The 12160-nt window shown below is 40.9% G+C and overlaps 1 protein-coding gene across 1 annotated transcript in view; it reads right to left on the bottom strand.

The window, feature by feature from the left end:
* LOC134868970 (potassium/sodium hyperpolarization-activated cyclic nucleotide-gated channel 1) overlaps positions 1 to 12160 on the bottom strand; it is a 66998-nt gene that overhangs the window by 27618 nt on the left and 27220 nt on the right. The window contains exons 3-4 of the mRNA XM_063890394.1: positions 11525 to 11686; positions 1082 to 1300 (exon numbers count right to left, since the gene is read on the bottom strand). Of these exons, the coding sequence (XP_063746464.1) occupies positions 1082 to 1300; positions 11525 to 11686 (381 nt within the window). The remainder of the gene's footprint in view (positions 1 to 1081; positions 1301 to 11524; positions 11687 to 12160) is intronic.

The following is a 12160-nucleotide window of genomic DNA, read 5'->3' as shown; positions in this document are numbered from 1 at the left end:
AGGCCCCTCAGCGGGATCACAGATGGTGGCTCGCTGAAATGCTGGATAATCACCTTCCACACGAAAAAAAAAAGCAAAAAAATAAAAACTGATGCGGTTGGGACTGCAATGAAACGGAAGAATAAAATGTGTTCGCTGGCAGCGGAGGGACGAAGAGGTTGCAGGTCAGGCCACGGACCTCCACACCCCGTTGGCCTTATGAGATCCGCTTGGGGGAAGAAAATCCTCCTTCCTTGTCATGGCCCCACATGTGTTGATCTGTGAGAGCCCATTGGTCCATAAGGGCACTGAGAGAAGACCTAATGTATTTAAACAGAGCTCTAATGAGCAGGAAATTCTGCTCTCAGATATATACTTTAATACGATCCAACTAGTTATTAGCATTGCTTACCTTGACACAAGAGAATAGATGATATCTACTTTTTCATTACATGTAATTTAGCTGCTGCTTTGATTGAAAGGAAATTACATATATTAGCTCTTTCTCTAGAAGCTCCGCACCGGCTACAGGGGGCTTGCTAACTATAGCTAACAACTGACTTTCTAAGGTGCGGAGCCAAGCTTCGGACGCTACAATTCCGGCCTCCAACCAATCAATTATACTACTTTTGCTGTTACCAGTCAAGGAAGCAGGGAATTAACCAAAAATGAGGCAGGTAGAACAGGAGAGAGCACCAGAGGGTGGGAGGCTTTGATAGTTATCAAGCTACGGTGGCTATCATTAACAAAACCAAAAGGAGTGTAATAGAATAGAATGACTTTATTGATCCCAATTTGGGACATTTTTAAGCAACTGTGGGATAATCGAGAGTTGCTAAGAGAATGAGAAGTGAGTGTTTGAACTGTAGAAAGGTGTGATTAGATTTACAACGTCAAGTAACTGCCATGATCAAGAGTTATATCAAGATCATTTTAAGTTAAGCTATCAGCAGCACAAACATGCAGCAGCACAGACACACAGGAGACTCGGAAGTCACATCACGCTTACCTTCCCGCCTCCGAGTACATCCAACATCATGTAAACCCAATCTTTTTCACAGATAAGGTATTTCTTGTTATAATGTGACTGTTTGGTACTTACCTTCTCCTGGTATTGCCTGCGCGATGAGTCCAGTGATTGAATCAGAGCTGTGGCGTGGCCCACAAACATAGCATAGCACGTGGCCCCTACGATCATACTCAGCATGGTGATCCACAGGTCGGACATGCTGACCGGGGCACGGGCGCCGTACCCGATGCACAGCATGTGGCTCATGGCTTTGAAGAGGGCATAGGAGTACTGCTTACCCCAGGAAACGTTCTGCAAGGTCGAAGAAAGAGACAGAGAAAGAGGGGGGAGAAAGGGAGAGACAGAGAGGGGGGTGGGGGAGTTACTGCAAGGCAAGGCAGGCGAGGATGGCTCTCCAGCAGGCAGGATGAATAGACTTTCCTTTGATGGATCACTGAATGTCTATCAAACACTGGGCCATACACACTCTTCATGCCTCACAGCTAATGCCCTCGCTGAGTGGCTGAACTTTCTACCTGTCTTTTTTCTTCCTCTTTTCTTTCATTCAATCTTTCAACCCCCTTTTTGGACCTGGCTTTATTTATTTCCAATTTGCCAAAGGAAGCAAAACAGCTCATGTTGGCAAGTACTCAAAAAGAACTTGCATTATTTACACAAGTCGGAGAAATTGTTTCCCTTAAAGCTTCGGGTAAAAGGGAGGCCAGCTCTGGATCGTTGTTCCCCCTCTTTCTCCTCAGCTTTGATCTTTATAAGGGGGATTCAGTGCATTGGAGGCATGGTAACAGAAATAATAAGGTACAATACAACACACACATGAAGCCGAAAGTCATGTAACATATTATAGTAGTAGTATAGTAGTGAGTCCCTAATGAACTCTCTTGAGCTCTCGCTAAAGCGCTTTGCTACAAACGAAGGGAATTGCTGGGTGAGGGTGATTCCTCTTAACGTTCACGGCATGTGTTCCCCGCTCGAAGTGAGAATGTCGTCTTGTGCGCCTTTGACGAGTAATCTTCATCGCCAGTCGGGTTCATGAGGCCTCTATTATCCAATAATGTGTCCAGCTGTGTTTATCAGAAGCCAATTCATTGTGGACTTGTCTCATTACTCAGAGTAAGATGTTTGAAAAGAAGCTGATCCGTCGCCGACGACTCGGAAACACGCAGAGACGCAGCCAGACAAAAGTGTTATTCTGCCGCTCAAGATCAGCTTCTACGACTCCACTTATCGCTCATTAGTTTTTCACAAAATGCTATACGGAGAGTGAAGTATGAGGGATTGACATGTCGTACTAAGTGAACGTACCTGTTCCTTGTGTAAGTCTTTGAGAATTAAAAAACGGGACTTCGAAGGAAAGTCTAATGAACCCTGATTTCCAACTGGGGTGCTTCTGCAGGAACCCTAAGCCCGACAACCATTTTTAATCTTTATGAGGTACTATCACTAAGGCTTGCAAATGTATTCCCTTATGCAGTATGGTAGTACATAAAGAATTTATTGTTTTTTGTTTTCCAGACTTTTTCTTGGCCTCAGGAAAAGTCACATCACAGAGTCAGAGCAGGATTTAGACTCCTCATTAATACAGTACACGTCAAACGTTTTTTTTGCCCGGAGACATCGTGAGCAACCCAAGGTCTATGGAGCCTAGATTTGTGAAACCCAGTAACTTCCTATTTGGAGACAAATGTGACACCTCTCTCCAGACAAGATGCTGACTCCTCCAATAACCTCACCTCCTGTGAACAAAAAACTGCTGAGGAGGCGCTCCGTAAAGAAGCCATATCTCACCCAAAACAGTGAAAGAAATATGAAACCTTGAGAAAAAAAGTTATTAATCCCCGTCTTTTTTCTGCAGGCTGACATAGTTCCACATGCCACACTGTAATATAGCACACGCTGGTGCCTCCTTTTGTCACGGCATTTATGCTCGACTCCATGCTGTTCATCAACTGAATGACAACATTTACAGCTAATCATGTGGCCTGGATGACTCACCAATTCTCATCTCTATGCTGATTAGTGTATTCTTCCAAAGACTGATTACAAAATACGTGATAATTGCACTTGCCAGCTTTAATAACAAGCAAGAGTCCAGTTGGCAATTTCTTCAACGCTAAAGGCTTCAAACTACTATCTATATAAAAAATATACACAGTTTTTTCGACAATTTAAACGGAAAGGAAGTATATTGTAGCGAGTGTTGTATTTTACTGGCACACAGCACACTGAACACTCTATTTACACACAAAGGACAAACCCACCCAACCTCGTAAAATGCCATGTGTGCAGTCATGAGCCTTAGGTGTCTTTCATGTGTACATTTAGCATGTGGCTGAGATGGTGGGCAACACGGCATGATGTTTGTGTTGACATATTCCTATGCATGGAAAAGCAGAGAACTGTAGCGTTCCCCGGATGAAAACGGATAAGCCGGGGTGACTCACTTTACGTTTTAGCTATTTGTCCTTCTGTGTTGCTTGCTGCGTGTGCGTGTCATATAATCTTATTGTAGTATAGTTTATATAGGGCACGGGAATTGAGGTCACATCTTGTTGCTCTGTGTGTCACATTTCTGGTGTTTACCTATATAGAGCACAAGATGAAGGCGCTATTGTGGGACACATTACAGCACATATTTTTTTAATGGAAATCTAAAAGGAGCAGGTGAAATCTCCCAGTGAAATGTCAACCATGTTTTCCATCGGCCACAGTTACTTGGCTGCTTGTTTGAAGAACGGATATATGTGAAGAGTCACTGCCTATTATGAATTAGTAATGGGCAATTGATAACAGGGTTGTGTTAGCAGTTAATCATTTTGTGAACGATTTTGTGTTGTAGAGTCAAGAAGAAATTAGTTTAGACAAGATTTGCTAAGAGATGTCTGTAAAAACGGTTTTGATATCTTAACCGACTAAACCTTGTGATACTGTCAACAGATCTGAAATGAACTGCTTGAGGTCAAATTAATCAATACATGTAGTTGTGAAATACATAAAAATTGTAAAAGTTACAACTACAACGCTTAACTGCTGCTATTTGAAAATTACAAAAACAACATTTAATTCCACTATTATATTAGCTTATATTTCAACAGGTGAGACATCATTGATGCTATGCCAATTTAGATATAAACAGATTCAAATTGTTGGTTGATATTGTAGTGTCCTAAAAAACACGGTTATGGTATTTTTCGAGATTAATGAGTCAGAAGGTATTCATTCAGTATGGAGCTGAAGAATATTTTGTCAAAATGATAGTAAAGTAGCATTGCTAAAAGCAGCATGTTTGTGGTAAAGCAACAGGAGAGCTGCGTGTTATACTGTGAAGGGTTTTTATAACACTAAAACCTTGAAGGAGAATATGGAAATCCATTCGAATAGTTGCTGCAACAAATGTTTTCAAGCCAAATGAATTATTGGCAGAAGAAATCCTGTCTCAGATTCAATATATCGAGGAAGCAGGTGTTACATTTCCCAACATTTCCCATGCAGGTGGTGTTATCAGACAGAGAGAAAGAGAGACCTTTAGTGACGAAGAATGATGCAGCAATGACGTCGATATTATTACTAGTTTGATTCCTTGAGTTTGTATCATTCCCGCACTTACAGAAAGTGACTAACAGCAGATTTGGTGCAGTGCATCATGGTTGTAGCAGCCGAGTACATACTGTAGGGTCATCAGCAAACAGACATAAACATGCAATTCCCCACAGTATATTTAACGTGTGAAGAACCACTAGAAATCTCCCAGACACATAGACTTATTCAAATGTTATTTCTTGCGCTGGTCTCTGTTCTTTGAGAAGAATGAGTCATTGCAGTATTAACACCAGAAAATGCAGCTTCTACTTTTTTCCTTTTCTCTACAATCCCCTGGAGTTTAATAAATGTAGCTAACACAGAAGATGTATTCAGTTACTCCGGATTTTGTAAATAAAATTAGACCTTTGATGGAGCAAAACAAGGGACATCAGATACTGCATATTCATCTCTCAGCAGCTCTGCCTTAAGTTTAGGAGTCCAACCTCTGACTTTATTATCACATGCATTTAAACTGATCTTAAGTATTATAAACATCTCTATAATTAGACTGTGTTTGACTGTGCTTGTTGGGTTTTACAACTTGGGAGCATTTGGATTCATTAGTCACAACATGGTGCCTCCAACAGTCCCGTCGAAAAGGATGTGACTGGTTAAGTGATCGGGAAGGCAATCAATGCTTCATCATCGTCCCAGTGTTGCGTCACCCTCAGCAGCGATTGCTATTGATACCAACGAGTAACTCTGAGACCAACAGGAAGTAATGCTGCTAAGGACAGGAGTCGACCCCTCATCAGCACCAGAGCTCATAGGGACAATTACAACGATTACAGATTAAGGACATATGCACATTTGTTTATTAGCTGTCCTCGTTTCCCTAGCGCTTAAAAAGCAAAGGAAATTAAAACATTTTAAATGTCTTTAAAAAAAATCTAACTTGTGAGCATTGCAGATTTTTCTTCTTAAATATGTTTTGGCGTCAAATTGGATTTTCCCGTCTAATTCCAGGTAAATGCCCCCCTCGCGTGTCCTTACTTAGAAAGAACAAGCATGCTAAACATCCGCATTAACTGGTTCTAATTACTCAATCACATAACTCAGTAAGCTGTCCCGTGTTTTGGAGAAAAAAAAAAAGATGTGACGCACTCATTTTTCAATTACATAATCACACTACAAGCTGTTCTCCCTGGGAGGACACAGAAGGCGCAACAGTCTTTGAACACATTAGAGAGGAAGTGCAGGGGTCTGCTGGCCTGAGTGAGCACCAAACTGTAAGTTGGCAGGAGAACCCTCGAAGTGGTGCGGCTCAGTGTGAAGGTTGTACTTCTCTTTGTCCTGTATGCGTTCAAGCTCCTCAGTAGTCCTGATGATGCAGCCTTCTTGGACTTGGCCTGCCAAAGCTTTTCCTTTTTATGTTTGTTTCGTTTTTTCAGGGATCTCCCCTACCTTTCTCAGGGTTGTACATTTGGATTGGCGATGGTGTTTCAATTTAGGATTCCTGTCTTTACCAGTTATTCTACCAATTATTTGATGGATTCATTTCCCTGTATATGAATTGTCGGAGAAGAGTGAAAAATGACCAGAAGAATGAACAATGTTCTTGTTTTGTTTAACCAAAATTCTAACATATTCTGTGAACTTTCAGATTGAGTCCGGCAGTGGCTGTAGGGACTTGGCCTGGAAACCGTAGGGTCACCGGTTCAAGTCCCCGTACAGACCTAAGGACTGTGGTCTGTTACATGGAGAGGTCTCAGTTCACCTCCTGGGCACTGCCGTGGTGCCTTTGAACCCCCCCAGGGTACAGATGTCCAATTTCACTGTGTGTGCTGTGCCCATGTACACGTGTGTGACAAACCTCCGATTCTAATTCTAAAACAAAAACAGCAACAAATCTGAGAGGCTTGAACTGATGAACTTGCTTAAAATAGTTTCCAATTAAATTGATGTCGATCGACTAATCTCTTAATCAACTCTTTTCGTCTCTATTTGTGTGTGTGGGTTAGGCAGTATTTATGCAGGGCCTCTCCAACGTGTTATTCTGTGCTTCGTGATATGTTTACTTCCCTTTATATTTTATTTATTTCACAATATATAACTTCAAGTTGTCCCCTTGTTCTGAACCCTGTCTTTCGGCTTTCTCTCAAGGGTAATAAATAAATGTCTAGAACAACAACAACAGTGACATCCTGAGGAGTGAGGTGACTTCTTTTTTTGTTGCCGTTCAATCATGTGCAACCAAGTATGCAGCGACCACTCTCACTGATTAGCACCCCCTCCATCACAAAGGTTTGAATAAACAAAGAATCAGCCTGTAATGTGTCTGCTATCAAGATGCTGCCAGATGATGAAAGCCTCCGAGTATAACAATAGTGACTTTGTCAAATGTGCCTTTTAAACTCTCCTTAGCTGCCATGCTTCACATCTTTACAATTTAGAAGGAAGACACTCCCACATTTCTAAATATTCAAAAATCACAGTCGAGCAGTGAAAATTACTATAGTCTAAAAATGTTCTATTACAAGTAAGAATTCTGAATTAAAAATGTTACTGTAAGTAGAAGTAGAGGTGCTCACAATATCACAAGTAAAAGTACTCTTAATTGTAATTTGAATTATAAAGAATATAGAATATTGTACTATCAATAAGAAATGGAAGAGCATTTTAATGTTGTAGTTTGTCAATTTGGAGCCAATTCTATCAGTATACTGGATTTTCCTTAAATATTCAGAGTACAGTGCTTCATATTATAACTAGTACCGTGAGTTAAGTGAGTAAAAAGTAAAATATCTCAAAAATGTATAGCAGCAGAAGCATTTATGTAGGGATAAATGTAAATACTCCAGTTAAGTACAATTTAGGTCAAATAATATTCAATTGTGGTACTTGAGTAAACATACTCAGTTACTTTCCACCCTAGCAGGCGAGTGAATTTGAATTTCCATGGGGGCCAATAATAGATAAGACGACGTTAACCAACCAGAGGTTTTCTGCAGCGAACGATAAACCAAGAGAGCCATGTTAGGGCAAGAGGTGTTTTGCATTTTAATGCCAATGAAACCCATGTGTGATCATGTCAAGGGAAGTGTGGGAAGTGAGAGAACAGAGGTATAAAAAATAAAAAGTTTGATTAATTCATAAACTCTTGACAGAGCCCGACTATTGAAAGTGACTCATCCAGAGGTTTGGGAAGAAAGAGATGTGAAACCAGTGGGTGGTCTAGGGATAGAGGGGAGACTGAAGGGTGGTACGCACAGCAAAGACAAGACTTTCTGTTTGTCCTTCAACCTACAGTCTGTCTGCCGGAGACATGAATTCTAAGCAGTTTATTTTTTCAACAGCCGGTCTCTATAACAGAAAACCTGGACAACACACAGGTTGCCCCATGCTCCTACTCGCATATCTTTACACTGTACATGCAGACAAAAGTAACATCCCATCACACGAGCCAACACAGCGACAGCGGCTTTATCTTGTCTGGTGTTTGAGAAAATGCAGTCTCTAAAGAGTAAGAAGCTACTCTCAGGCCATTAGTACAGAAGATAAGAGTCCTACACCCTGTGCCGCACCACTCAGCAGTATCTGCAGCACACTCTCCTTCTCACAGCTGGAGACAGAAGGTACCAAGCCAACGACAGAAACAAAACATGACGCAATCTGAATTTCAAGCAGGCATTCTCGAGCAGATGAGAGAGACAACTTTTTGAAGTCAACGTTCGCCTGACAGGCTAAATGTCCAGCAGTGGCTCAGTCAGTAGGGGCTTGGACTGGGAATCGTAGGGTCGCCGGTTCAAGTCCCCGAACAGACTTGAAATATGGAAAGTGGACTGCTACTTGGAGAGGTCCCAGTTCACCTCCTAGGCCCTGCTGTGGTGCCCTTGAGCAAGGCACCGGACACCTCCAATCCCCCCTCCCCATTGCTCCCCGGGCGCTGCACGATAGCTGCCCACTGCTCCTAGTACTAGGATGGGTTAAATGCAGAGGACTAATTTCACTGTGTGTGCTCTGCTGTGTGCATGCATGTGACAAATAAAGAGGGTTTCATCCTCCGATTCTATCTATCTAAATAATCTCATTGTGTATTCGAACAGAAGGGGGGAGATTTCATCAAGATTCCCAGCTTATGAACACTAATGCATTGTGATGGTGTGAGAAGAGGAATCCCACATGTGGGCGGGGCTTTTCACTTTGGATTTGCCAGACCGCAGTCAGCACACAGACCTCTTCTTCTGGGAAGATCTACGGGAAAGAGATTCCACAAATTGCTCGTTCTACCAAATCACAATCAGTCAAAGCTGCTGACAATCATATATGAAAATATCTTTCCTCCAATATGCCTCATTTAGGGCTGCAACTGTTGGTTGTACTCCCAATTATTTTTTGGGATTCATTTCGTTCTGCATACTTAGATCCACAAAATTCAATTATCCCCAAAACTGAAGCACCAGGAAGCAATCTGGAAATTAAGATATATCAACATTTACCTAGTAATTTCTTTCTGTATGGTTTTATTCTCAATTTTTGTGTAAAATTACAATTGTGAACTACATTTCCCATGTGTATTTAAATTAAAGAAGCCTTGTGTTTGGTTTAATGTTTAGTTTAGCTAAGTTGACTTTAATTATGCAATTTGTATTATGTATAGTGAAATAATAAGACGGAAATATATATGTTTATATGCATAACACTTAGATTTATACAAGTTAGCTGATCTGCATAAACATAAAATCACAAAACCCGCATTTGTCATCGATATTGAGTCCTATTCCTCTCCATATTCTTGCGATGTAGCATTTCATTGTGCAGTCAGTAATCCTCTCAAAATGATTTATTCATCATGTCTTATTCTCATTCTGTCTGCAATTGATTATAGTCTGAGGAAACTATTAAAAATGCTTGTTTTATTTGAAAAACTTAGAGAAGATTCATGTTCTCTCTATTGACCTATAATTAATGGATTGATCCTTTCTTTGTAGTCAATAATACTGTCACAATCTTTATACCTGAACATCAAAAGCAGAAAAAACTGACTAGATCATGAAATATATGGTAATCCTAATCCAGAAAGTTGTGAAATTGCTGAGATTTGAAAGCATTATTTTCCCTTCAGACTCCTGAACACAGGGACTGTGTGAGGTGCTATATATAGGTGTGCTAGTCTGCAGCTGCGGGGAGAAACTGTCACTAGAAACTTTATATCTGAGGAGCTGGAAGACTTTTCTGTAAGGTAGTCTCGACATACTTCACACAAATTATTCTGGTTTCATTTTACCAGTTGTCACAGCTATTTTAACTCACCTACTGCATTAGCTCTGTGTTTCAGACGCCATATCCCCAGCTATGGCTATAGATTTCCACCGAGCAAGTGATCCGGCCACACAGGGGGCCAGCAAATAAGCCTTCTTCACAACTCCCATTTCGTAATGATTTGCATAGAACAAGGGGAATACATACTGAGCGAGAGGATCAGCAATGTTTATCACAGAAAAGTCTTAGAGATACTGTTGAGTGAACAAAAAACATAAGCAAAGATGAATTGTGGGAAGGATTTTTGGGAATCATTGTGGGGAAGAGAGTGATGGCTAGTATCTGTTTAGGATGAGTAACACATGCTAGGTGGTATTGGGCTCACTTGGGCAACTCATTGCCTTAAAGTAATATGAGTTGGTTATCGGGTTGTGATGTTAAGAAAGCTGACATTTGCACCTCCAGTCAAAAGCCTCTGAGCTGTCCATGTGCAAGTGTGTGAGTACATAAATGTTAGTCAGAGAGAGGGAGATGAGAGGGAGGAAGATTTCCCCGGGTGAGCATTTACAATCAGCATATCCCTTGGGGGCCCATACACACACTTCCTCACTATCACATTGCTCTGAGACGGCTACCACAGTCCGATTGACCCCTACTCAGAGAGAGATAGGGAGGTGGGAATAACACGGTGAAAGAAAACAGGAAATACCGATGAAAGACAGTCCCAAAATACTTCCAAATAATATGTCCTGTTTGGATATCGTCATGGATTAAAGGCCAGAACTGATTTGAAAACATATTTTAGGGAAGGTGTGATATGTTAAACAAAAACGCCAAGAAAATCTACAGTAGGACGTTTCTGCAAATCATGTTTTGAAGCTACAAAAAATATAAAATGCAGCATATCACTGTTACAGTGGCACTGGTATTGATGCATTGTAGTTACATTAGGTTAAATCTGTCTCCCTGCCTCTTCAAGCTCTGTTTCTTGCCAGTTGGCAGATCAATAATTTACTTTCAACAATGTCCCTAATGTACCTACAAATCCTATTTATAGACTCCAGCTCCAAATGAGTCTGATACTACTGTATATAAAAACACAGCAGGAGAGAACAAAGTATTTATTTTGATCAATACTCCTGTCATTAGAACATTTTGTTTCTTTAGGGGTTGTATCTGCAAACACATCGGCTAGTCTTCATCCTTAAAATCTTTTCTTGGAGCGACTTCAGAGCTGAGGCGTTACAGCATATGTTATATAACCACAATGTCAGGGGTTCGATTCCAGCCTTAAGACAATGCTGTATGTCATACCCCTCTCCTTCCCCCATTTCTGTCTGTCTCTACACTGTTTATTTAAGGCACTGATGTAAAACAAACTTTTAAAAGCGTACCTTTAAAGTGACGACATTCAGTTTGAACATTTAAGCTCCCAATAGTCTGAGATTAGCAGCCAAATGTGGTTATTTTAGAATCCTATAATTGACTGCTCTTACACTGTAATGTAGCAATAGATTTCCACTGAATTACAAGAACAATCCTGACTCTTCATTCTATCTCCTACTGTACATTATTCTTCAGTTTGTGATGTTTTCACACATTTTCCTGAGACTTGGAGCTTGTAGCGTCATTCTTTCAATGTAATATCAATGTATGGAGCTATGAAATGCACTCTTTCACTTACAACAAATGCCAAAAATAACAAACAAAGTAGAAGAAGTGTGTAATACTTACAACCATACCGTTTAGGGACACCCAGCAGTCAGGGGGGAAGTCTTGGAGGAGAGGTACCAGATACTGGAGGCAGCCATCCCAGTGACACAGAAGCAGCATCATCCCTATCAAATTAAATATTCTTACCACTGCACTAGCCAGGTCATAGGTCATATGGAAAATCTGCCGGAGAGAAAAGACAAAGGGAGAGCTCGGTTAGACCTCTTGAGAATCTTTTGTTTTGTGAAAACGTGCAATGACATTCTGATCCTACATCAGGTTAAGCAACACACACACATTTTATCATCCATTTGAAACTCATGTATTGGTATTTCAGGTATAACATTTAATTTATTCATTTACAAAGATAAAAAAACAGCCCCAAATATACAAAGTCACCTTTGAAGCTGAGGGCATGGTGTGGCAGTTTGGCCACAAGCGAATTAGACAGCCACAAGTGCGTGTGTGTGCATGTGTGTGCATATCACAGATGTTGAGCTGCATAATTCAACATGGCTGCCTTCCAAAACAAACTGACCAATGGAGGAACTACACACGCAGCACTGAGTCGGTAATGCAGAGCGGGTGAGGTGAATAACAAACTGAATGATAGAGGGAGAGCACACATCTGGAATAATCAGCTGGTACGTGTGTTTA

This window comes from Eleginops maclovinus, chromosome 8, assembly GCF_036324505.1.
Source record: "Eleginops maclovinus isolate JMC-PN-2008 ecotype Puerto Natales chromosome 8, JC_Emac_rtc_rv5, whole genome shotgun sequence".
Taxonomy (NCBI): Eukaryota; Metazoa; Chordata; class Actinopteri; order Perciformes; family Eleginopidae; genus Eleginops; species Eleginops maclovinus.
The sequence above is the reverse complement of the archived record's forward strand: the minus strand, read 5'-3'. Positions and strand labels throughout refer to the sequence as shown.